General features: G+C 44.0%; 1 protein-coding gene across 3 annotated transcripts in view; it reads left to right on the forward strand.

The window, feature by feature from the left end:
* VEPH1 (ventricular zone expressed PH domain containing 1) overlaps nt 1–24,570 on the forward strand; it is a 102,015-nt gene that overhangs the window by 44,767 nt on the left and 32,678 nt on the right. For all 3 annotated transcript variants that reach the window (XR_008734485.1, XR_008734484.1, XM_027806661.2), the window contains exons 9-12: nt 2,124–2,333; nt 3,232–3,626; nt 19,547–19,686; nt 23,619–23,753. Coding sequence is in view for 1 of the 3 variants with exons in the window: in XM_027806661.2 (XP_027662462.1) it covers nt 2,124–2,333; nt 3,232–3,626; nt 19,547–19,686; nt 23,619–23,753 (880 nt within the window). In the remaining 2 variants the exon portion in view is untranslated. The remainder of the gene's footprint in view (nt 1–2,123; nt 2,334–3,231; nt 3,627–19,546; nt 19,687–23,618; nt 23,754–24,570) is intronic.

Genomic DNA, 24,570 nt, shown 5'->3' on the forward strand with positions numbered 1-24,570 from the left:
CTGAAATCCCAGGCACCAACAGGGTCAAGACTGAGGTGGTGGCTTGAGGAGCACCAGGCAGCGATAAGCCCTGTACGCACTAACTTAGTGCTGCTTTTCGTACAGCAAATAGGATTTGTTAACATGTTTCTTTAGCAGAAGCGTTTTCTGGTATTGCCTTCATAAAGCCATCGGAGCTCAGCGAGAGCATGCTGGATGAAAAGGTGCAGTTACCAAAGGCCTCCAGACATCGCCAAGGCTTGCGGGTTTGGGTCTGTCATTCATAAACCTCATCAGTCCATAAATCCTTTCTGTAGCCATAGGGCTCTATATGTATTTACGTACGTAACAGACATTTTTCTCAGTGCTTAATTCCCACAATGGGAGCAGTGTTGAGAGTTACATTGGAGTGGCAGCTTCCTCATAAATTAAATCTTGTCTCACATCTCCAGGAAGATTTGTTAGTAAAGGTCATACCAAAGTTCTTTATTACAGAAGAATTTTTTTTTTCAAAGTCTTCCACAGCGTTATTATGAGATCTTGCCTAAATTAAAAACAAAGCAAGATAAAACTCGCCAACTCCCCTGAGAAATACCCTGAACTGCCTTTATCAAAACAAATGAAAACGTGCATTTTCTGATGCAGTATTTGTGGTTGTTTTTTTTAAACATCTTTTTTCTTCCCACAATTGGTAATTTGCAGGAGTTTGTGACAGGCTTCCCAACTGTGAGCATGACTTGTTGAGACTGCTGCTTTGAACATGCGATGTTAAAACTATCATTTGTGGCTTTCTGTATCCGTATTTTACAGATTTAGCTCTTCAGATGTTTGTCAGGAAAAGAAAACACAAAAAAAATGGTCAGAAGCAGAATGAGCTTGTTATAGAGCTGTGGGTAGAGCTTAGAAAGCAAATACTGTCAAATACCCCTTAATTCTGTAAGAAATTTCTGAGTGTCTTTGTACTGCCTTCATGATTTTTTGGTCCAGTTATGCTATAGTTGCAGGAGTAAATGGTAACATACAAATCCCCAGCAGAAGGCACCTCCCTCAAGAAGAGGGGAAGGAGCAGGAGTGCTTTTGCCACAGTTTGCTGGTGATTCCCTGGGAAATTCAGTCCTGCTCCTGGTGCATAAAGGCCAAGCAGCATCTTCAAGGGAGAGTACAGATACTCAAAGTTTAGTTTTTTGGCAAACGGCCCAATATTTGGAGGAGCTGAGTCTTGCTGTGAGCTGCGCAGAAACCCAGCAAACTATTTTCAGAAGCCCTGTTTTGGGGAATCCAGCACTTGGACGGCAAACTTTGGTCTAGGAAGCGTGGGTTTGAGCAGGGAAACAGCTGCACTAGGAGCGGGGTGTGACATCGGTGTGCCTCCCTTGCCCTGGGTGGTGCACCTTTCATCCTGGGACCTTCTGCATAAGGTTTCTGCTGTGCCCTAGGGCTTTGGTCTTAAAAATCAACAGCTTCCCTTCAATTTATTTTAAAGTTATCTTTGAATTTTGCATTAAAAGGTTACATATTCTAAGACTAACATAGCAATCAAATTTAAAACAAAACAGCTTTGTCCTGCAGCCCTCAGAGTTCATTTTAATTCTTCATTTTCTCTTTCTCTTTTGCTGAACTCCAGTCACGTTGCTTAGAACTTTTGCTGAGTCTGTTTCTGTCCATGTGCTGAGTTTTGAAAGATACTTTCTTACTCGGAGTACGGTCATTGGTGGGAACTGCATGTACTTTTGTCAAAACTTTAAAACCACAGACTTATATAAACTCTGAACTAGCTTGACCTTCGGTTTATGGAAAAAACGTTATAAGTTGCTGTTTAGCAAGCCTGAGAAAATGGTTTAAGTTCAGTTGAAAAACCTTTTGTCGTGAGACTATTGGGGAAAGAATTGGGTTTTGCTTATGCAGATACGGCACATAGTTTCTAATCCCATATTGTCAGAGATGTTCAATGTTTCTGATCCATCTGACAGAGACATTGGTCTAGATGATGTTTCTGAAAATGATTAGTCAAGCTCTAAGAGAATCTCTGCTGAAACGTAATTATTTTACTGAATATGTAATACAGGTCACAGGCAGAAATGCAGCATCAGCATCACTATGGACACAGTGTGCCAGAGTTAAATCTCTGCTTTCTGCTTCCTCAGAATGGAAAATGATGCTGAAACAGAATCCCCTGTACCACTGGATGATTTCAAATCTGTTATGAATGGAAATGAAGAAGATGAAAAACTTCAAGTTAAAATACAGGCTTTTGAAGAGAAAATAAATGTTGACAACAGTACTCCTGGCTCAGTGCGGAGATACAGTTTAGGCCAGGTTTCTAAAGAAGAAAGGAAGGATATGAGATTTAACAGGTATGGTTCTGTAAAATGTGTGAGTGATTTTCATGAATATCAGCTTTGTAATAAAGTTTTATCTAAGCATTGAGAATTTGGTTTGCTTCCATGATACCTATGGGCATCATAAGTCTAATTTTAGCCAAGTCTCATATCCATGCATTCAAAGGCTGGATAAGAACTTTCTAAATTATTTAATCTCTTCTGTGCCCTAAAACAGCACAAAGAATAGGAAAATATTTGCATACAGATATTACTGGAAAGGAAGATACAGAGACCTTTCTTGTGTATTGTTGCTAGCAAGACATATCAAATGTTTGAATCTGGTTTTGCCCGTGTGCTGTGTGAGATGAGTGCGCCTCTCCCGGGACCTGGGTGGGATAAGGGCTGAGGCAGCAACACGCACTCATGGTCCGCTTAGGCTGCCTGTGCACGGCAGAGTTTTTCTCTTCCTGCTCCAGTATTTGCCCTTGTCACTCCACTTCGACCTTTCTTCCTCTTCCAGAGGCTTAACTTCATCCTCGGCATATCGGTACAGGGCAGTGAAGAACTGGAGGCTGAATCTTGGTTCAGTTAAATGGCTGCTGGATGTCATTTTTATGATGTGATCAATAAAGCTTACACTCCAGTCCTGGGGTTATAAGTTTCTTGCAGATAGGTTGACTCGCTCCCTCCATGGCACGCAGATGTTGTGATACATGGATATTATTTAGTTTCATTTACTTATTAAATCTGCGGCTTGAGTTTTGCTTTTGACATGCGTATTTACCAAAAGGTACTTGCTTCGGGCTGAGTGAGTCCCATGCTCAGCTCTGAGCCAGCTGCACAGGGGTAACATGGAAGAGCACGCATTTGGGTGATTTTTGTGTCTTACCCCTATTCCAAAACATTTTTCCTTTCCTTCATCGCCTTCCAGGTCCAAAAGCCTCGCTTTGCATGCAGTCCGCATGAAGGGGGTTAACTCAGAGAGCGGCCAGGACGAGGAGAATGGGGAGATAACTGCTGGTATCTCCTTTACAGAGATCTACATTAGCCAAGAAAATGATAAATTGCCTTTTAGTGTTGATACTGAAGCAATGCAACTGGGAAATTCCGTGGTTTCACGCCAAAGTATCGATTACCCAGAATCAGCAAATCTGCCAGAATCTGCTAAAGAAAAGGCCCTCGAAGGAAGCCCGGAGGCAGTGACGAGCCCTGTGGAATACCAGGACAAGCTCTACTTGCACTTGAAGGAAAACCTGGGTAAAGTGAAAGCATATGTCACAGAGATGGGGAGGAAAATTCCTATCCCCGATCAGTGTGTTATTGAAGGTAAGAGGGCTGAGCCTTTCTGATTATGAGAAATTGAACACTACACGGGAAGTCCTCTCGGGGCTCAAGCAAATGGGTAGCAAAGATCCTCTAGTGCAGAGTTCGTGGATGGGGAGGAACGTTAATTTTATAAAACAATATAATTTACAAATTGCACTGTTTTGAAATCTCCTCGGGAAGTGACTGAGTCACCATACTCAGAGGTATTTAACAGGCATGTAGATGTGGAACTTAAGGACATGGTTTAGTGGTGGACTTGGCAGTCCTGGGTTAATGGTTGGATTCAATGATCTTAAAGGTCTTTTCCAACCGAACCAATTCTATGATTTTCCTTCAGGGATGTAGTACAGCCCTCACCCAGCCCAGACTCCCACGAAGGTTAAGGTGAGGATTGTCTGTCATGGGGAATGAACCCCAAGCTGTCTGGAAAAGGTCACGCTGGGCTGAAGGGATGTGGGTGTTGGCTAGGGCTGGCAGTTCCTCTGGCTGTGTCTGCAGGGCCGGCAGGCCAGGCGCATGTGGCCCAGCTCCAGGCTGTAAGTTACGGAGCTGCGTTAACAGTCGTGGAGCGTTGGGTGCAACAAAGCACACGTGCCACAGGTCGGACTCTGCCGTGCAAGCCTTTGGGTGAGCACGTGCTAATACCTAAGACTCTTTCTTAGCCTGCTGGGTTGGTCAAGGGCAGATCTGTGTCTCCTTCTTCATTATCATGATATTATTGCTTCAGTTGACTTACAAGATACACAAGGCCAGGACCCTCAGGTCAGCGTGTTCCAGTCTGGACGCAAAGCTCCTTGGAGGCACAACACAATGAGATCCCCAGTGCTCTGGGTGGGGTTGGATCCTATCTCACCTTTTCCCTGGGTTGTTTCATGTTTTCTGCTTTCATCAAGGGCGGGTATTTGTTTTCAAGTGCAAGAAAGCTGGTTTTGTGAGACTGTGGGGGAGGTGGGCGATACACTGCAAGATGGGTCTGATACTCCTCCTTGAAGTAAATATTTCAGGTTGGGTTGTGAGCCTCTTGCTTGCACTGAGCAGCTCCCTGTAACGTGAATTTGTGTGCCTCTAACTGCTTGCTGGTGGTCATGAGCTGTTTACAGCCCAGCCCTTCAGTGGGCCACTTTGATTCCAAGGAGTAGCTAACTGAATAAATTAATTTGCAGTCTCTTAAAATGTAATCTAATATTGTATAACTTCAGGTCCCTCAAATATCAACTTTTATTGATAAAATATTTGTTTACTTTTTCAGTGGTCAAGTAGTAGAAGTATCCACTCGTAAAAGGGATATAATTATATTATTTCCGAAATATTTTAAATTCCAGGTTTAATATTTGAAATAGTTATTTAGTAGAATTAATGATAAAACTTTAGTTTCATAAAATTACGTTGCAAACATGAGTGAACAATCTGGGTTTTGAAGTGCTGAATGCTGTGACCTTGCATTAATCAAATACAATATATTGAACGTTTTTTAATGTATTGCTCAGTTTCCTTTCTGAAGTAGTAATGATATGTTCAAGGATGTGACTATTTCTAAATTCATTCAAACTATTGTAATTTCCTGGAAATCCTCAACTAGCATTCTTGGGGAAATTCTTTGAGCAGGGACACATGTGCAGCACAGGAGATTTATGTGACTCATTCTAAATACACTGAAGAAATGCAGGCTGGCTCATTACGCAGGGGACAGCGTTGTTCATATTTCAGATATTACATAAACCTTGCAGTTATTGGACTTCTGTGATTCCTACACACTACAAAGGGCCCATTCAAATCTTATTTTTTCAAATGTGATGTTTTGAAAATAGTGGGAAAAGTTGGAAAATATTAATATACGTAGTTGGGAAATTTTATGTTAGTTATGTAGGCGTTGGAACTGGAAATTTAATATATAAAACATGGAAAATACGAAAAGATAGCTTTTCTTCAGAGCTACCTCTTCTTCAGAGCACTCTCCCATGACACAGAGTGCTTGAAGGAAATATGTTGCAAGAAAATTGTGCTGCAGTGTGTTAATAACGGACAGTGCAGAGTTCCCCATGTACCCTTTTGCCAGTCACACCTTTCCTGGGCTTTCAAGTGGCAGCTCACACACAGGTTAACAGTGTTAATGTCAGTTGTAAGAATTTCTAAGGAATGATGAGCCAACAACTGAAACAGAATTCAACCCCCTGCTCGCATTTCTAATGACAATGATATCTAACCTCTGGGCAGACTGTTTGTGAATGTGGTGAGCTCCTTAGTGCTTAAAACTGAGGCTGGGTGCACCTCCCCCCTGCCCCGCGCCCCCCGCCCCCCCCCCCCCCCCCCCCCCTCCCCAAGGATGCTGCAGTGGCATGCTGGTGAGGGCACAAGCAGCTTGCATGCCTTTGGTTACATCCAGAATTAGTGTGCATGCACAGCTCCTGCTAGGTCTGGGGGCATTAATACCAAGAGCAGTAGGAATGAAAGCAAGAGGCTGCAGACGGTTTTCCAAAGATGGAGTCACTACCTTGCAGAAAGACAGAGGGCATTCGCTTCAGTGCTCAGCAGCTGACAAAAAAAAAAAAAGCAAATCATGGAATCATTTAGGTTGGAAAAGACCTTTAAGATCATAGAGTCCAGCACTGTAGACAAGAGAAGAATTATCTCCCAAGAGAAGAAAAATAGATACAAGAAATGACATCGTTATGCCATTGTCTGCATTAATTGGATCCTGAGTGTTGAAGGAAAAAGGAGACAGGTGGCAGGAGTATGAGGATAATCAGAGACTTCCATATGAAGAAAAATGGACTGGGACTTCAGTCTGGAAAAGAGACAGCTCTAGAGATTTGCAATGTCATGAACGACTGAGAAGATTAATTGGGCGTGGTGGCTCACTCTGTCCTAATACAGGCACTAGAGGACACGTAATGAAGTCAGGAAGCAAATGCAAAATACACAAAATAGGCACCTCTTACACGTAATTAGATATGTGCAATTAAATGGCGGAACTGATTTCTACAGTGCCTTAAGTATGCTGAAAGAGTACCTGGTTTCAGAAGTGATGAGGTAAATTCATGGATTACAGCCATTCAAGGGTTATAAAAATAATACCACCCCTGACTCTGGAAATGCTGGGCCCACGGATGGAGGGCCCACGGGAGCAGGAGGGAAGTTACTGCTGTGTGCTTGTCTGCCCTTGCGCTCCTTGCTTACTGTTCTCCTACTCACCCTTTGTGAGCTAATACCAGGATAAGATACTGGTGGGACTTTCTGGCTTGAATCAGAGTTGCCATTCCAACATCCCTCAAAAGGATGAAAATTGGAAAATTTGGTTTCTTAACCAAAGTAGAATAAAACTGAAGCAGGACTTAATAACAATTTTCACCTGTGTGCAAGATGGTTAAGGGAACAGACCATACTGGACAAGGCAGGAAATAATGAGCTTAAATACCAGTAAAAAAATATTCAGCTTAAATAGTAGAAAAAGTTCTCTAGCTTGTGCTGGCAGAGGAGGTTGTGGAGGTTAAAAGCACATTAAAGAAACCTGGAAAGCTGGCCTGGGCAAGGCTGTGAGGTCTGACAGATCTGAAGAAGTGTTGGTGCTCCCTAAAACATTTCTGTTTTTTCCACATACATCAGTTGATGTAATGTAAGATTTTTATTACTTCTGAAAGCTTGCCTTACACCACCAGCCGGTTGTACTGCTGCTACAGCTCCCGGTGGCACAGGCACTCTTGCCTCTGACTGTGGGTGAGGGGGCAGACCAGGTGACAGCTCCAGGTCCCCTGCATGCAATCCTCCTCTGCTCTGTAACATTGTGATTTGCAAGTTTTGTTTTTTGCCATTGAGTCAGGCATTTGCTGTGTAAGTCTTATCCCTCACAAAATATTTTTGCTTTATGGGGTGTTTATTTTTTCTGTCTCCTTGTTGACTTATAAGCTTATTTGATTTACACTCTTATGTCAACGTTTATGTAATATTAACTGAAGTGTTAGCTTTTACAGCTGTGAAGGGCTACAGTTTAAGAACTGTAAGGGTGGATCCATGATCTGTCTCTGACAGTTTGAAGATGCCTCCTATATGCATTGGAAAACTGACATGTCCTCAGCTCCTGTTATCTCATTTAGTTTTTACTATTTTTGGCTGTGTGTGCTTCAGGCAGGGTGATGATCCTGCAGCAGAAGCAGGGTTAAGACTGGGCTGTTGGCCAGAATACTTTATACTAAGAAAATGATCAAGTTGAGGGTGTTTTGAAGAACAGACAAGCTACAACAGCTTACCAGATGCATGTGCGTGTGTGCATAAGTGAATCTTATGGAACTACACTGCAGTCGTAGAGGGGATTTAAACAGGGGCAGAAAGAAGGCATTAGAAACCGCAAAAATCCATTTATTTTAGCTTGTTGCAGTTTGGGGTTGATGGTTTGGTTCAGTTCCTGCTTAGTTTGAACCACTTTGCCCAGATTCACATCTCTGCCATACCTTGAGCAATTTGAGGCATTCTTTTATGTCATGTTCGTCACTTTAAGCCTCTTAAGCCTATGGATCTTTTCCTCAAAAAAAAAAAAAAAAAAAAAAAAGGGGGTGGGGTCGGGAAAGCCACCATATTTGTCAGGCGCTTTAGCTTTCTTGGAGCTAAGCAAAGTAGTTTTCATCAGCCCATATTTTTCCAGATGGTTTGTGATCTTACATCTTATTGGTACCTCCAGGATCTTGCAGATGGCAGTGGCCCAGACTTGTGCATCTAGAATTTCCTGAATGCTCCCAAGTTTGGTTATTGCTTTTCAGTGTATGCTGGGCAGGATTTCTGCTACCTTGATGTGGCTGGGGCCCCAGTGATTAAGAACAAGAGCCTACGTTCAAGATCCCTGTGTTGTATTTGCAGTTTCTTCACTGGCTGTGTGGGTGCTTTCTGAAAGGTCCTTCAGCCTTTCTGCTTTTCTAGGTCTCGTGTACCCTCCTGGGGAGACAAGGCTGGCAGTGGTTGGAGTAGGTTGCTTTGAAAGGCTTAGGTGAAAGATGGCATTCCTGTATCGGGCATTATTATTGGTGTTGGCTTTGGGAGTGCCACAACATCCAGCTGAGACCTGAGTCTGCCCTATTTTACCTGGTGTAGCCCCAGTTACCCCTGCATGCAGCACGGGGCTTTTGAGCAGTTGGCGGGCTCTGCCTGCTCTAGCCTTGCTGGGTCTCACCTTGAACCCTGCATGCTGGGTGATTTTTCACTTCTTGTTCTTCTAGTGTCCCAGACGTGTAGGGATGGTGGATCAAATGCATGGCCATGTGTATCCTGCCTCTGAAAGTGGCTGGTGTCAGATGGTTCCCAGACACGAGCCTGTGTGGCTGCTGGATTTGGTTATAACTTGAGGGCAGGTCCTTGTTTTCCACTCTAGTTCTACTTGCTTTTTAGATAATTGGGATAAAAATGCCGCCATTAACTTAGGTCTGAGCACTGAGTGTCAAGTGAGCTGTTGGAAAGAAAGCATTTGATAATATCTGTGTGTAGAGGATGCTGAAGGGTTTGCACATCTCCAGCCTGCCTAGTCTCCTTTTTAAAAGGATAGAGCCCAGGGAGATCTAGTGCATCATTCAATCCGTGGTCACTGAAGCCACATTCAAAATGCAATTCCATCCAATGAAAAATATTATAGCCATTTTATAGTAGTAAGTCGCTGCTGGCTCCTTGGTGCCCTACAGAAGGAAACAAACAGCAAACATTTTGTGGGGTTAATGACAAAATGCTGGAAGAGGAGGAGGTGGCAGGGGAAACAGGTTGCAGTATGTTGGTCATAAATCTGGTTATTATTATGTTTTATGCTGTACTGAGAGATAATCGGTACCATATGACGGTGTAGATGGAAAAGCTTATTGCTCCCCTGCAGTGCTCACCCCTGCACCGGTCTGATAAATTCCAGCATTCCATAAGCCAAACATTGATTTGGAACAGATGGACCTCTAGTTCTTCAGTGGGATCACAAAGTTGCATAGGCTCAAGCCAGCGTTTCCAGAGATCAACTCTGTTGCTGCTAGGCCAAAAATAATATTAGCTGGCATTTTATTCTGCAGGACTGGTATTTCAAATGCATCTCAAATGTGAGGGCAGGCAGCGCGAATGGGAGTGCTAACTCCCAGGTTGGCCATCGTGCCCACGGTGATCTGCATCGTCAGACCGTGGAGAAACTCCCAGCATGACGGGGAGTGTAATAGGAACATGAACACGCTCATAACTTGCTGCCCTCACGTACGTGATAATAGCAAATCACGTGCGCTTTACACCTAGCCTGGAAGCATCGCTTGGAACAGGCTGGTCTCCACATGCGCTTTGCCTGGTAGCTGGGAGATTCCGGGTGAGGTGGTGTTATCCCTCTCCTGAGGGAGAAGCCAAACCAGGGGAACTTGACTTCTGGGTTGGACCAGGACAGGCCTAATGGTTCCTTGAGGAGGTGCCTGTGCCGCCGTGCAGGCGGGTGGGCCAGCAGCCCTCGGCCAGGCTGGGGATGCGGCCAGGACACGGAGGAGCCAGGCAGCAGCCGGAGTGGGATGATTTCCCCAGACCCTGCTTTGCTGCACACACTTTCTGGGCTTTTTGCACGTCAGTCATCGATACGGGCAGCGGAAGGGCCGATGCACCTTTGCTTCTGAAGATGGGACGATGTGGCGGAGAGATCTTACCATTGTACCTTCCCAAATGACATGGGCTTCTCATTGTCCCGATGGTAAAGGGAAGGAAGACAGAGGGTTTTGTAGAGCTAAGCTAATCTGTATGTTCTCAAATGTGGCTTTTGCACACAGATTTGGACTCTGTGTATTGAGTGCATTGTAGTGGCTCTCCAGACCCCATTATAATCATACATTCTCTCTTAATTTTTGTGTAACTTCCTGCAAGTTAAATCTGTTGGACTGAGTTATGGCATGCAGGCAAAGCTAGTAGTGTTAAAAAAATAAATAAATCAGCATCTCTTGAAGCTGGTTGCTTTAAAAATTACCCCTTTCTCCTATAAACATATTTATTGTTTGTATACCTACTTGTAATCCAAACTGAAGAGAACAAGCAAAGGAAAGTGAGGAAGCTGACAAAGGCTTAAAATTGAAATTTAAAAAGTTGCATCTATTTCTTATTCCCTGGTTTCATGTTTATGGTGGGTGGGTTTGATTCTTTTTGGGAGATTTATGAGCATACTTTTACTCCTATTAACAGTTTTTATTTAATAGTAAAGGATTACCAATGTAAATCAAATAATGCATTAATTGTTTCCAGAACCAGTGACTCTGTATCTACTTGCCTGTGTTTCTCCTGGTTTAGCCCAGCGTGTTAAGCTGGAATAAACAACAATTAACAACTCCACTGACATTCTTCTGTTTATGTTTTATTCTTTTTCCCCCGGCACAACTACTTGGTAGTGAACTTCACAATAGCAACATATATTCTCTTGTTTCTTGTAGGAAAAACAAGTTGTTGCTTATTCTCTTGCTGGAAGTTTGAGACTTGGCAACAGATGTGATCAGAAGTGTTTCTTGACTGGAGGAGCATTTGCTTGGGATCTTCACCGCTCTCTGCCTTCTGTGGCGTTTGGTGACCCTGTGGTGTTTTGTGCCTCACATATTCTTCATGTTTTAAAAATCCTTTTTTTGTGGTACTCGGATTCTCCTTCCAAGCTGAAGCCAGGCTGAGGAAGGAGGAGAACACATCCTTCTTTAAGGAGATGTGCCCAGGTGTGACCAGCTGCTGCTGCCCACGATGCAGGAGAGCAGGATGTAGCTGCAGCTGGGTATGGTGCCCAGGGGGATGCTGAGACGAGGAGCAGCTTGAGTGGAGGGATGCACAGACCCCTAAAGCGTCTTGGCTTAGGTTCGCTCTTCGGTGCTCATCAATAGGGGTAGTTCATAGCAACTGGATGAAACAAGCACTTGTTCCATCTGTTCAGTGTGTTACCCCACAGCAGCAGTAGATGTTGCTTTGCTGCTAATGAGATGAAGCAGAGCTATGAACTTTTCTCCTTTGTTGAGTTAACTGAGCTGGTGCTTAGCCTAAACAAAACTCTCATCAACATACACAGACTTCTTACCTAATAAACCTGCTTTGCACCAGAGCTCACTGGCCTCTCCCTGAGTCTGCAGTAGTCTGCGGATGTGGGGTCATGGGCTGAGATCCCAAGTGTGGACAAATTGGTTTCTCTGCCATTACCAAAGGGAGCGCTGACAAGATGTACAAAATGTGCTGTAATTCTCTCTGAGAATGTCAGAGTGTGGCTCAGCCAACAGCAGCTCGCGGGTGCATGAGAAGCTGATTTTTCATGCAATAAAGCAGCAAGGTGGCTATGGGGGTGACTGGCGTTCAGACCACTGCACAGTGTACGTTCACCTGTGATCACCTATACTAAGTCAATGCCACAACAAAGATATACCCAGTGTCGTATCATTTTGTCCCTGAACTGTCCTCCTCGTGCACTACCTTTTGACATGTTGACACGTACAAGGGATTTTCCTGGCCCAAGCAAAATGATCATATCCATTGTGCAGCTCCAAGAGCTTAAATAGTCGTAAGACAAGTCTGTCTCTGGGGTTTTTTTCTTTTTCGTTTTCCACAAAGCCTCTATGACCCCGTGCAGTATTGAAGTGCTATTAGAGGCACCAATCTAGTGGTTGACATGGTGCTTCCATAAATCCTAATTTAGGTCAGATGGGACAGGTTACTCAGTGAAATAGAAGTTGGCATAAACACCCTGCTTCAAATTTGCTTTCCACATTTAGAAATGACAGTAGATTTTTAAAGTACTGGTTCTAGAGTCTGTAAATGTGTAGCTTAAATGTGACCAATGTAATAGGCTTAATGTCCTCAGGGAAATTTGTTAATTTTTTCCTTCCTCTCTCCCTTACATACTTTTGAACAATTATTTTAAAGAGTTGCAGATCCATCTTTGCCATAATTTGGACTTCATTGCTTTAAATCACATCAAAAAGACTTTAGTCAGCATTGGATTACCAGCACTCGCCAAGCTGTGCTGTGTGCTGAGCGAGCTGTTGCAGAGCAAGCAGGTTTTGTTGACAGGACTCTCCTGTGTGTTGTATCTTACTGATATCCTGGAATTTTCTTGGGGCTAAATTAATCTTTCTTTACCAGGCAAAGTCAGGGTGAGTGGTTACGTGTTTCCAGGCCTGGAATTACAAGAGATTCAGGGAACTAAGTTGTCCTCACCTTCGTAGGCTGAGACTGGTTTCTTTTCACCTTCAAAGTTTTTTGCTAAGTCAAGCCTGCAAGTTACTTAATTTTGTTGTTCTTAGCAAAAAAATTTTGTATGCTCCTCTTTCCTGGCTAAACCTACAGACCTGATCCCTGCTCACTCTGTCAGCTGCTGCGCATTGCCAAGTGCAAATGCCGTGAGCTGTGTTCCCTGGAAATGACTGCCTTCAGGTCTCGCAGGTGGGAATAGGTCTTGCTGCGTTGTATTATCTCTGCTGCAACTCTGAAATCCATTGGGATTACACAAGGTTGATACTTTGGTGTTTCATGTAACTTGCAATGACAGACTGGGAAAAGTATGCAACATAGTTTACTAAAAGCTCAGCCCATTTATTGACGTGTGTGTTTTAGGAAAGCCCAGAATGTATCTTCCTAAACTGCGTATCATACTGATTGCATAAGTACATGCAATTTGTAAATACTGCGATGACTTTAAAAGCACCTTTTTTCATTCTCAGAGTATGCCTAAGCACAAGTATGAACACAGATGTGTTACAGACATGCTTCACTCCTAAGTGATCCTGCCACACTTCTAACTTGTTCACAAAGTACAGCAAAGATGACCTACTGTGATGGACATTTTGAGGCTCAAATAATGGTTCTTTGAGATCCTTGAATAAGATATTACAAAAGTGCAATATTATGCTAGAAACAGCAAAACCCATGGTGAATGTTACTACCTCTGCTACAGCAGCACATGGTCAATCTGCATTGAACTTGCTACATGAGTGAGGAAATACCTGTAAAGAGTAGTAGTGTCACTTGTAGGAACGTTCAATGCTTTGGTCTGGCTTCTTCAAAATGTAAATGCGGCATACAAAAGTTAGTGTCCAACAGCTTCTGGGTGCTAAGATACCATTTGCCATATATAATACAGGCATTTGGGGGGTATTGTTTGAGCACAACAGACTCTGATAACCAGTTGAACAGTATTCACGTCATCTGCAATGTTTTTATATGGAACAGTAGTACAAGAGGACTCTACTGACATGGTTACATTTGAATAAGTGTTTAAACCTATTTTATTATTCATCATGCTGGAAAGAGAGAGCCATGGTGGTTAAAGACTTCTTGAATACTTTGGCCAGACACTTGAGCACTCGGTTACAGGTGAGCAGATGTGCACATTTGTGGGTGGCAAGTGCTCCAGTGAGCAGAACCGCAGGAAGGCAGTTGCTTTTAGTTCTGCTCCTTCATCTTCAGTGGATGCTGTCAAATTTGGAAGACTATGACTCAAACCATGGTTATTACAATTCATATTTTTAGTTAGAGGTCTGTCTCTGTACGGGAGTTAGTGATAAAACAGCCCACTGGCTATTCTGCAGTGTGTGTATACCCAGTGTGCCAATCTCACATTTGGTAGGTCAGTCTCTGATGGTACTATGAATTAAAATGATAACTTTTTTTCCCCCATTTTAAGCATTTTGTGAAACAGCACAATGTAAATACTTTTCTGACACTTCATTTTCTTGAAAATGTGCCCAGCTTCATTCTGGGCAGCTTCAATGTGCCCAGGTGATGACAAGAAACTAGTTTTGCCTTGCCTATCTATTTACATGTCTCCTGTGACCATAAAAATGAATTCCCATGGTACTGGCATGTTGGTTTGCACTTGAGTGAAATACAATGTAATAGTAGTGCTACATATGGATCGGGGTTATCTTAGCCTTCATCAGAACAGGTTGATTATTTAAATATTGCTTTCCTTTGACTTTGGGATAACTGAGCTTAGCTGTTATGTGTTGAAACTGGTAGTTCATTGCAAACTGTTGAAAACCACACGTAGTAAACCTTGGCTTGTTATCAGACATTGCCAAATCCAACACATCAAATGTAGCAGAAATAGCTATGAGTAATCGCTCATCCCATACCAGAGGTTTGAACATTGTCTGAGTAGGAGGCTTTTTTCACTTGATTTTGACAAAGGAATGCTGCTTTTTTCCAGGAACTAACGTTTTGCGCAGCCAGCATGGACTCCAGTGCCTGAGCTGACGTTTATTTTGGCATGTGTTATCAGCCTCGGTATTTTTCTGTGTGATCCACAATGTCTTGCTAAGCAGTTTGTTAGGTTTTTGTCTTTCCATATATACTTTACAATTTTTTTGTTCTGCAGCATTTAGGAATTTCCTTAATAGTCCCATCAAACGCAGTCCTACCTAGCACAGGGCTCCCTTTTGTAATTGCTAACCCAGGGGCTGGTATCCTGGAGCCCTGTCACCTTCTGCTCACAGCTCTGATGGCTTCTGTGGGAGGCTGCCCAGGGCTGCTTGATGTGGCCTTACTGTGGGTGACAAGGAGTCTGGCTGTGGGCTCTGGTGCCTTGCTCAGTTGTTTAATGCACTCCAGTGTTTGTCTGCAGCCTTTAAATGCCTCCCAGGTTCCTTGTCAATTCATACATTTGGAACTGAAAAAATAACCGCTGTACTCACTGAAGAGGAAGGCATTGACTGCTAGCTCTTTATCGCAGTGGCAGTACGTGGTTTATGGTCACTTTTAGCTGAGAGCGATTTCTCATAATGAAGCATTAAACTTTTCACACACGTTGGACCAAGGCCAAGCCTCTACTTCTGGTTGAGTGTATTGAAGTTCAGGTTTTGTTAGCATCTGTGATGCATAAACCGGGGGTCTTTAGTTTGGACCACGCTGTTGGAAAAGCATTCTGTCAACAACCTCCTTGGAGACATCATTTAGTTTTGTGCTTTAATATGTCCCAGGACTTAGGGTTGCTCTAATTAACCCTTTCCATTTCTCGACCTCCTTTATATTGAACATTGAACACTGGAAGGTTTGGGTATGAACCAGTAGATTTGGGTAACTAGGTTAAACTCAGATTTTCCCCATAGCCACTAATCCAAGAGTAGTGGATTTTGTGCCCATCTTTTTCCTGCTAAGGTGTATTGCTTATGGGCACGATGTATCTGTGGTCTCCAGCTAAGTTAGTTTTCAGAACTGTTAGATCTCAGTTTAGCAGCATTTCCATCTTTGTTGGTTTAACTTTAAGCCCTGGCTTTCTGCTGCTGAAAGCTTATGGTCTAATATTGTCCCGCTGTAGTTCTTAGAGTATGTTTGCGTTGGAGTGATTGACGTGACCCAGACAGCACCGCCACTTTCCACAGGATTCAGTCAGTGTTCACAAATCAATATCATCTTCTTCAAAGTGCAGTCTACAAATGCCCAATTCTTGACATCAAGCCACCACTTTGTGCAGATTCTTTCCTTCTTCGAGGCAACGTTCTCCTGTAATATATTCATTTTTTCAGGCCTACACAAGAGGAAACTCCATATTTCCTAACACCAGTGAGCACACCTCCTTTTTTTATATGCTTGGAGTAGCCAAGAGCAGTGGCCCCACTTCAGCTCCTCTTTCCATTGCTGCCTCAAAGCAAAGGAAATGTCTTCAAAGCTGTCCTCTGTTAATGCACTCTCTAGACACAAATACAGCTGGGTTTTCTTGTTGGCTCACCCATGGGTTAGGAGAGCCGGGGCTGGTCTAGGTCCTGCCTCTTTGGAGGGGAGTGATCTGCATGATGTTTGTAGTCTTGTTCAGTTCAACATCATTTTGACTTGGTTCATGAGCTCCCTCTCCAGGAGGAAAGCTCGCTGCCTGGTCTGACCCTCTGACCTCCTGGAGCCTGTGGCTTTCCTTCTGCTTTGGCCCCACATTGGCTTATTACCTGCCTCCGATTAAAGAGTAATGAACACCCCATTGGTTTCCAGATAATCCAAGCTTCATCTGCTATAACACTGCTGATCATACCGTGTAAGTGCTCTCTGAGGAAGGAGTGCTGTTGTCAGCCCTTACGCTGTGGTCGCTACAGTCTGGTTTGTTCTTGTGCTCGCTTCCAAATACTCTGCATTGCTTTGGCTGGTGTGTGTTTCCCCACAGTATGTGTAGTGACTCTACTGGTTTTTCTGAACCATAACTTTAATCTTCCCGTGCTGTTACATCTCAGGTCTCTTCTCCTGTGCTACAATGGAGTCTCAACGAGCTCTGCAGCCCCAGCTTGACACTGGTGACTTTCCTTTCTCAGCAAATTCAAACAGCTTTGTCAAAGGCTAATAAACTGGTTTCCACTTGCCAGCTTCTAAAGTTTTTTCTCCCAGCCATCTGGTCTCTCTGTAGCATCTTCAGCAGGTTCCAATATCCCAGTTTTAAATTTTCTGCATTTTCAGTGACAATCTGATCCATTGATGCTTTTGCTCTAGGGAAACTGGGGTTTTGTACCTCCAGTAAACTCTTTCCTCATACATCATGGTTTGCTGTGAAATACTGAATTTATTACATTTCTCTCCTATGCTTCCACATCTTGATTCGATGAAAAATGTTAAAACAATAAGTATTTCAAGATGATCTGTTGTTGGACAGAAAGGCTGCATTCTGATATCAGTCTTCCTTGTTGCTTCTGTTATCAGTCTTCCTTGTTGCTGGCTCCCGTTGTCATTAGATTCAGAAGGCTGTGCTATTTAAATTGTCCCGTTAGCTACATTTTCTAAAAAGCTACAAGTAATTTTTCCAGTTAGGGTATTTTCTTACAGCGTTTTTTATTCCTACACCTTCACCACAGGGTGACTCACCAGGATAGCACGCGACCTTGGGTGATGCTCCCTGCCCAGCTGGCCCGTGTCAGCCTCCTCAGCCGCACGGTTCATCCTGCAGGCATGGTGCGGCCAGACCTGGCCGGGTGACTGCTCCCTCCGCTTGGTGTGCTTTGGCTCTGACCCTGCAGGTGCTGGCATGCCAGGGCCTTGGGAAAGGGACAGCGGTGGCTTTGTGCATGGATCAGCCTAGCAGGCTCAGCAGCCACTGCTGGGCGCTTGTCTGTCTGTGCCATTTCTGCCTTTAGCTGGGAAACAAGCGCGGCGGCAGCAGCTGCTGGGACCGGTTGTTCCCCTCTCCCTTTCCAAGTTCAACTGTCCAGCTGGGTGAAGAGGGTGCAGCTCTCTCCCATCTTTGCATCAAGGTTATCATCTAAGGATCTCAGTCTTCTGTGTTCCATGCCTTTTTAGCTCGGGTAGCCTCTTGTTCCCATTCAAAAGGGCTATAAAATGATACCACTATTTTAAGTTCATTAAGCAGCCTGATCAGGTTATGCCTAATGTGCTTTAGTCATTATGAGCAGTCATCCAAAGACAGAGAATGAGGGTTCAAGGTCAATATTTTGCAAAAACAGAATTGTGCATCTCAAGGGCTTCATTTCCAGTTCAAACCAGCACGGGAAGTTTGGAGTCAGGTAACATTACGCAGCATTTAGCTTTGTACAGAGCAGCTGACCCCAAAGGACACCTTCAGATTCCACATAACCTCTGCGGGATTTTTATCAACAGGTGATGCCATCACAGGTGGCATAAATGGTTGGTATTTGGTAGAGCAGCAAGACTTGGAGATGCTTTGTGTGTAGTACCCCAGAGCTGGGACAAAGAGTCAAACCGCGCTTTTGGTGAAAACCTGTGCACTAAGCAGGTGACACCAGGCACAGCTGTGAACTGACGTACCCTGCTGTTCCCGGCGTGCACCTGTGAGTGCGTTTGCAGTCTCTTGTCCAGCTGGACCTGCCGCTCCATACCTTTTCCTTCTCCCTGTGTTTTTTTGCTGCAAAGTCTGTGGCTGTGCCAGCAGTTGTGGCCCAGGAGCTCTGCCAGCAGCTGCCTGTGCATTGGCTTGCAGATTTGAGCAAGTCACTGTGTCACGTTGTTCCTTGCAGTATGGCAGCAGCAACGATTCCTGTCCCTTGTCTGTTGTGCCTCTCAGAGAATGTGGCAAGAGCTGCAGCTCCCTGGCTTAGTGTGTAAAAATCAGCTCAGAAGTGGGATTTGTAGGACCTGGAGCCCCTAAAGCCAGGCTGTAGCCAGAGCATCTGTGCACAGGCAGGCTCAGGTGGACTTGAGCTGTGGGGCTGCAGCTCCTGCGTGGACGGGGTGAGGAGCTGTGCTGGGAGCCTTCACGGTGGGGCAGGAGCCGCTACATCAGCTCCCCGCGGTGATGCAGGGCTCAGTGAATACTCACTGATACTCCTCTTTGAAACTGTGGTATTCCTGATGATGGATTTGTAAGATAGCCTGTACAGCAAACATGCTACGTGCACAGTAGCGTTGTAAATCGATTTATGCACCTTTTGGCTCCTGGAGAATCCACGGCAAAGGGGAAGTGCCGCAGCTTTCACCAGTGGCTGAAGGAGCTGCTCCTGGCTGGGAGCCGTGCGCCACACTCCTCCGTCCCTACAGACAGCAGCTTTCAGCCGCACAAGGTCTCGGCAAGGATTCCACAAATGACAGGCCCCCATATGGCTCTTTCCTAATATGGGATGTTTTTTCCAAGAAATTCTTTAAATAAAAATAAGTAATGCACGGTTTTGACAGATCTGTCTGGTTCAATAAGCCAAACAACGGTACCAAATGCATGAGAAAGCACGAAGGAGCTGAACATCCCGACTGTGTGCTGCATCGCGCCTTTTGCGTTTGGGAGCAGATGATTGCTACCAAAGATTTAAAGCACTGCAGACTAAATTTCTCCTGTACTGTCTGATGGCTTGTGTTTAATGTAAGGGTGCAGGCTCAGCACCGCCCTTCTGATGCCGCAGGGGCTGAGCCAGCCTGAGATTCCTGCGGAGTGGAAGTGCATGCCTAGGCGCTGCATGACTGCATGTGCACTGCTAACGGACACGTAGATTTCTGTCTTTTATGTACTTGACTTTAATAATCTGTATATTTATTTCTAGATACTGTTAGAAGTTGTGTCGCAAAGCTGTCTTTCAGCTGTCCCCTGAAGGGCCATTACTGCTTGTACAGTAAATCCAGTTTTACCCTCGTCAGCCGGCAGCCTCCGCTGTGGATCCATATCATGTTCCTCTTTCAGCAGGTGTGTGCAATACAAATTAGTGGCACCTCTATATTGTTCACGTTGTACCTGGAAAAAAGGTGTGTTAATGGTTCATCTCTTTAAATATGCTTCTAATCCACAGTACTTTGTAACCCTTATGGTTTCTCAGAAAATCATTATAGTGGGTTGAAGTGATTTTGCAGCTTATAAGTTTTTATATTTCTATTAAATACAACAAATTCAAACTGTCTGGAGAGATTACAAAGTCTGGGGTTAAAAAAAGTGGGATGAAACCTTATTGTCCTCTTTCAGGCAAAACTTCCAGTAAGTCCTAGGTGCCTTGCAAATGAACAGGAGCATAGCAGTGGATTTGCAGGGGAGCAGAATCAAGCCCGAGGCTGCAGGTGGAGGTTAGAGGTGCAGCAGCCACAGGGACTTTCTACTGCAGAAGTTTTGACTGAGCAGGATTTGCAAATCTCATCACTGCTGTTCTCTTACCAACCCTAAAGCTGTTTTTCTCATGTTTAATATGGTTTCCAAATATAGCCTAGCATTTGGACATATGTGGGATTTCCTAATAGGTTACAAGCAGTATGAAATTGTAAGAGAAAACCCTACATTCACACTTCAAGATGAAACAGATGGGGTTTTGCATTTAAATAGTTAAGGTTCAGTTTCTTAACCTATGTAGAACTGTTCATTGCAGTTCATCCCACCCCAATGTAACCTTAGAAATACGAAGGATTTATCAGAAATTTAAAACAAGCACAGCGAGTTATGCTGTGAATCTAACAGTTCAAATTGCTCTTTGCTGTGTTTGTTCCTAGCAATAAATACAAAAAATGTTTTTCAAAAATGCAGGTCAGTAGGAGTGTCTGGGTGCGTCGTTGGTGGTACAAGTCGCGGGTCCTCTGGATCCGGAGGTGCCTGTGTGAGCGGTTTGTGGGGACAGGGCTTTGCTGTAGGTGAGGAAGGAGGATGGTCAGGGGCCAAGCTGAGGGTGGTCAGGGAAGGAGAGACAGTGACAGAGCAAAGCAATGGAAGCGAGGAAGAGCAGAGGCAAAAACAGCAATGAGGAGACAAGACGAAAGGGAGAATAAATAAAGAAGGTGACTGACTGTAAATGAAAACCTGAAGAAAGAGGCTGAATTTTAACTGGACCTAGAGAGAGTAAATGAATTACGTTATAAATGTATCATTTTATTCTTGATGAGAGGAAAACAGGTGCTGAAAAATATGGGCTAAAGTTCTAAACTGCACAGAAACGAGGAAGGAGGAGCAGAAGCAGAGGAGCGAGCGGCAGGGCTGGCGTACCTCACCCGGCACTGCGCAGCCGCCGCCGGAGTTGAGCACAATGACCTCTGCTCTGCCTGTGCTTCATGGTTTGAATCAGTTGCACTGACAGTGTAATCACTGACTCCACCTTTATTCCCTCGTGCCTCGCCTTTTCCTGATACATTTTCCATTGAAACCCCCCTCCCTTTAACCCCTTCCCAGATTGCTCTGAATTTGGCCCTGCTAGTTCCACCTTCTGTCAGGACTATTGAGCTCACATAGTTCCCAGCTCACTGGGGCATATTATTTTGCTTCCCCTTTCCTCTGCACTCAGGTGCCCATTTTACCCCCCTTCCCCATCCCCACGTGGTCCTGCTGGGTCCGGCTTCCTTTGGATGCTGCCCCACACCTGCTGCCCCCATTTCCCGTGGCTTTCCCTGCCCCGGGCTGGCTAACTGCGTCTGTCCCACCCCACCTATCCTTTCCAAAACTTTATTTTTATTCCCAACGTTTTTTTCTAGTTTGCTCCAGCTGTGCCGGTGCATCCCCTGGCCCCAGGCAAGGAGTCCCCAGCAGACCCCCCCCACGCTGCCGGGGCCAGGCTCGAAGCAATGCGGTTTGGTTTGTGTCTTTGCAAACATGCTGTAAACCAAGCACTTAATATGATTTTTTATGGGGGGCAAAAAAAAAAAAGTTCCTCTTGTATTGCACTGAGTGCTCATGTCTGCTGTACATCAGGATGGTGTTTCATGTCAGATAATTTATGGTTTTCTTTTGTTCGAAATCCTAAGGCCTTTAAGTACTGGATATATAACTATGAGTAAATTAAATACAGGGCACTAAATTCAGCCCTGGAATAACGTTATTTAAGCCTGTGAAATTGTACAAGAGATAAATTTGACATAAAATGTATTTATAGTGTGTTAATAATAAATGAAAGGCTGGTGATAAAAATGTATTTTTCACCAAATCTGTCATAGATTCACAGACAGACAACTAATACATGGGTTCTGAAAGTTTCAATACTAGTTACCGTGGTTTTATTCCCTTTTTGCTAGTCGATCCATATTCCGTCTGACATTGCATTTTGGGAAAGTAAAAGCAAGACAGATTTTTTCATTCAGCTCTCCAGAACAGATCCTTAACTTCGTGACCCTGCTTTCTATTTAATTTTTAAAATATTAGTCAATAGTTCTGTCATGTTTCGAAACTCTCAGGTGGAAGTTGTGAAACACCAAATTATTCCTGCGGGGCAGCAGGAAGAGTAGCTGTCTTGCAGTTAAGTGATGATTAACAAAAGGAACAAAATTAGAGTAAGGGGTGGTGTTAAGCTATTCGATAGACAGGATGCTTGGTTTCACAGATTCATTCATTAAAATAATCCTTTAACGCTTTATGATTTAGAGTTTAATTTCCCTCATCAGGCGGGCCAGTGTCATGCCGCTGTGGTAGCACCAGCAAGCAAGGGGCTGCCTGGCACGTCCCTTCCTAACGCCTTCCCTACAGTTACTCATAAATTTGCCAAACACGAACTAATTGGGCTGCCATTTTCTCGTGCCAGGTGGCTGCCTGGAGCGGACTGCTTCTCCCTTTTAATTTGGGCAAACCGATACAGTTGTTTCTGGGAAAAATGCATTGCCTCAGCCACAATAAAATTCCTTGAGTTGAGTCTTACAGAAATGTCTCTGTGTTGGTTGGGTGCCAGACTATGCGATTAGGGCTGTTGGGCTTCTGCTCAGAAAGAGGAGGAACATCCATCCAGGAAACCTACATTAAAAGGATATTGTTCATATTGCAAAATCAAATACTTGAAATATGGAAAATCAGATTTGTCTGTGCATTCTTAACTTGGTTCCTGCATGCGAGTGCATTTTTTAATTACAAGATCATGTAGTAGATGTAGTAGAGGCAGAAATGCTAAGCTCTCTCAGCCACAGTAGTTCCTGTAACATTGACCTCATGTGCAGTTTAGACAATGAGAACTTCATGCTGCTGACTCCTAGAATAACTCAAGGCAGTGTAAGGCTGCGTCCTGGCTGTCCTTCGAAATAGGGAGCTTTGGAGGTGAGAGCACCCAACCCAACATGGGTTTCATCTTGTTTTGTGAATGTTCAGGGACTGAAAATTCCTCTACTCTGTCAGCAAAATCTGTGCTGAATGTGTTCTGTGGAGTTTCTTCTCTTGCATGTTGTCCTGTTCAGTGCAGTTGCAAACACCACGCTGTTATTCTTCCCCACATGAGGACCGAGAGCTGCAGTCAGGTCCAAATAAACACAGGCAAACCTGCAGCGGTGCCGAACATCTCTTCGCATTAACTGGCAAATGACATGTCTTTTCCAAAGAGATGCATGTCGCCGAGATCCACGCCTGGTCCACAGAGCCCGGTGCTGCTAACATTTGGATAAACTGGCATTTCAATGCAAAAATGACATGTGAGTTGTTGTGTGTAGCGGTGAGCCACAGACCTTAAAGTTGTGTAACGTAAAACAAAAACAAACAAAAAAAACCAAACCCCGAAGGAAATTAAATATTTGAAGATTTCTCTAGTTGTATGAATATTGATCCATCGTATCTCCTTGCAGAGAAATGAAATAATCCCTGGTTATTTGCACACTGTCCCACTGTAAGAACAAGTTGCTCTTTGTTAATGGCCAAGTAAAAAATGCTTGAAATCCTGTTTTCAACATTTTCTTCAGAGCTTGTTTGCAGAGCCTTTGTCCATACAGAGTAATTCTGTGCAAGTCCTTAAGGCCCTGTGGGAGAAGACACAGCTTAAGGGGACACACAGTTTTGAAACTGCCATGATCCAGTCTACGTTTCCACACCAAAAGGTAAGATTTTATTTTTCTCAGGAAAAAAAATTAGCAGAACAACTTTGCCCTGACTTTTAGAACAGCTGTACAAGGACCTTTACAATAGCTACAGCAAGTCTTTGCCGGGCTCAAATTGTGAAAAACAAACCCCCTTTCCCTGCCTCTTCCCCTTCTTTGCCTTGCTGACATGCCAAGTCCTCTTCTCCTGTCTGGGCACGCGGTGATGCAGAGTGCGTGCCTCTGACCTCCCTGTTATGTGAAGCACTCGGCTTGTGGGGAGGCTGGGACGTGTTTGCCAGCCATGATATTTTCATCCTCCGCAGAGGGTCCGCACTGCTGTTTTGCGCTGTGCTTTGAAAGGTGTCCAGGCTTGTTCTCCACCCCCTGCTCCATGCTTCACGCGGATTGCTTCCGACGTGATGAAAACTGGTGATGCTACATATGGATATTTTTTTTCCTGCCTGCAGTTTCAAACTTTGGATTTAGATTAGCTGCCACTATGAACTTTTTGGCAGGCACTTGGAAATTCACCTAGTTAAACACAGACTTGGCTTTTATGGAAATGATCATTTGCACATGCAGCATTAGTTACCCCCATCAGTTTAAAAGATTACTCTTTCAAAGCTGTTTACTGTCTCTGGGATTTCAGCAAATGCTGTTTCAAAGCTATTAATCAGGCTTCTTGGAAAAGGATGCTGTAGGATTTTAAAACAAATATCTATTTATTCCTGAATGTCTCCATCCAGCTCAATTGGATGAAATGAATTGTCAAATGCGATTTTAAAATACTCGCTCTCAGAATATTGTACACATTAAGATGTCTGACTGAATAAGA

The sequence above is a fragment of the Falco cherrug genome, chromosome 11, assembly GCF_023634085.1.
Source record: "Falco cherrug isolate bFalChe1 chromosome 11, bFalChe1.pri, whole genome shotgun sequence".
Taxonomy (NCBI): Eukaryota; Metazoa; Chordata; class Aves; order Falconiformes; family Falconidae; genus Falco; species Falco cherrug.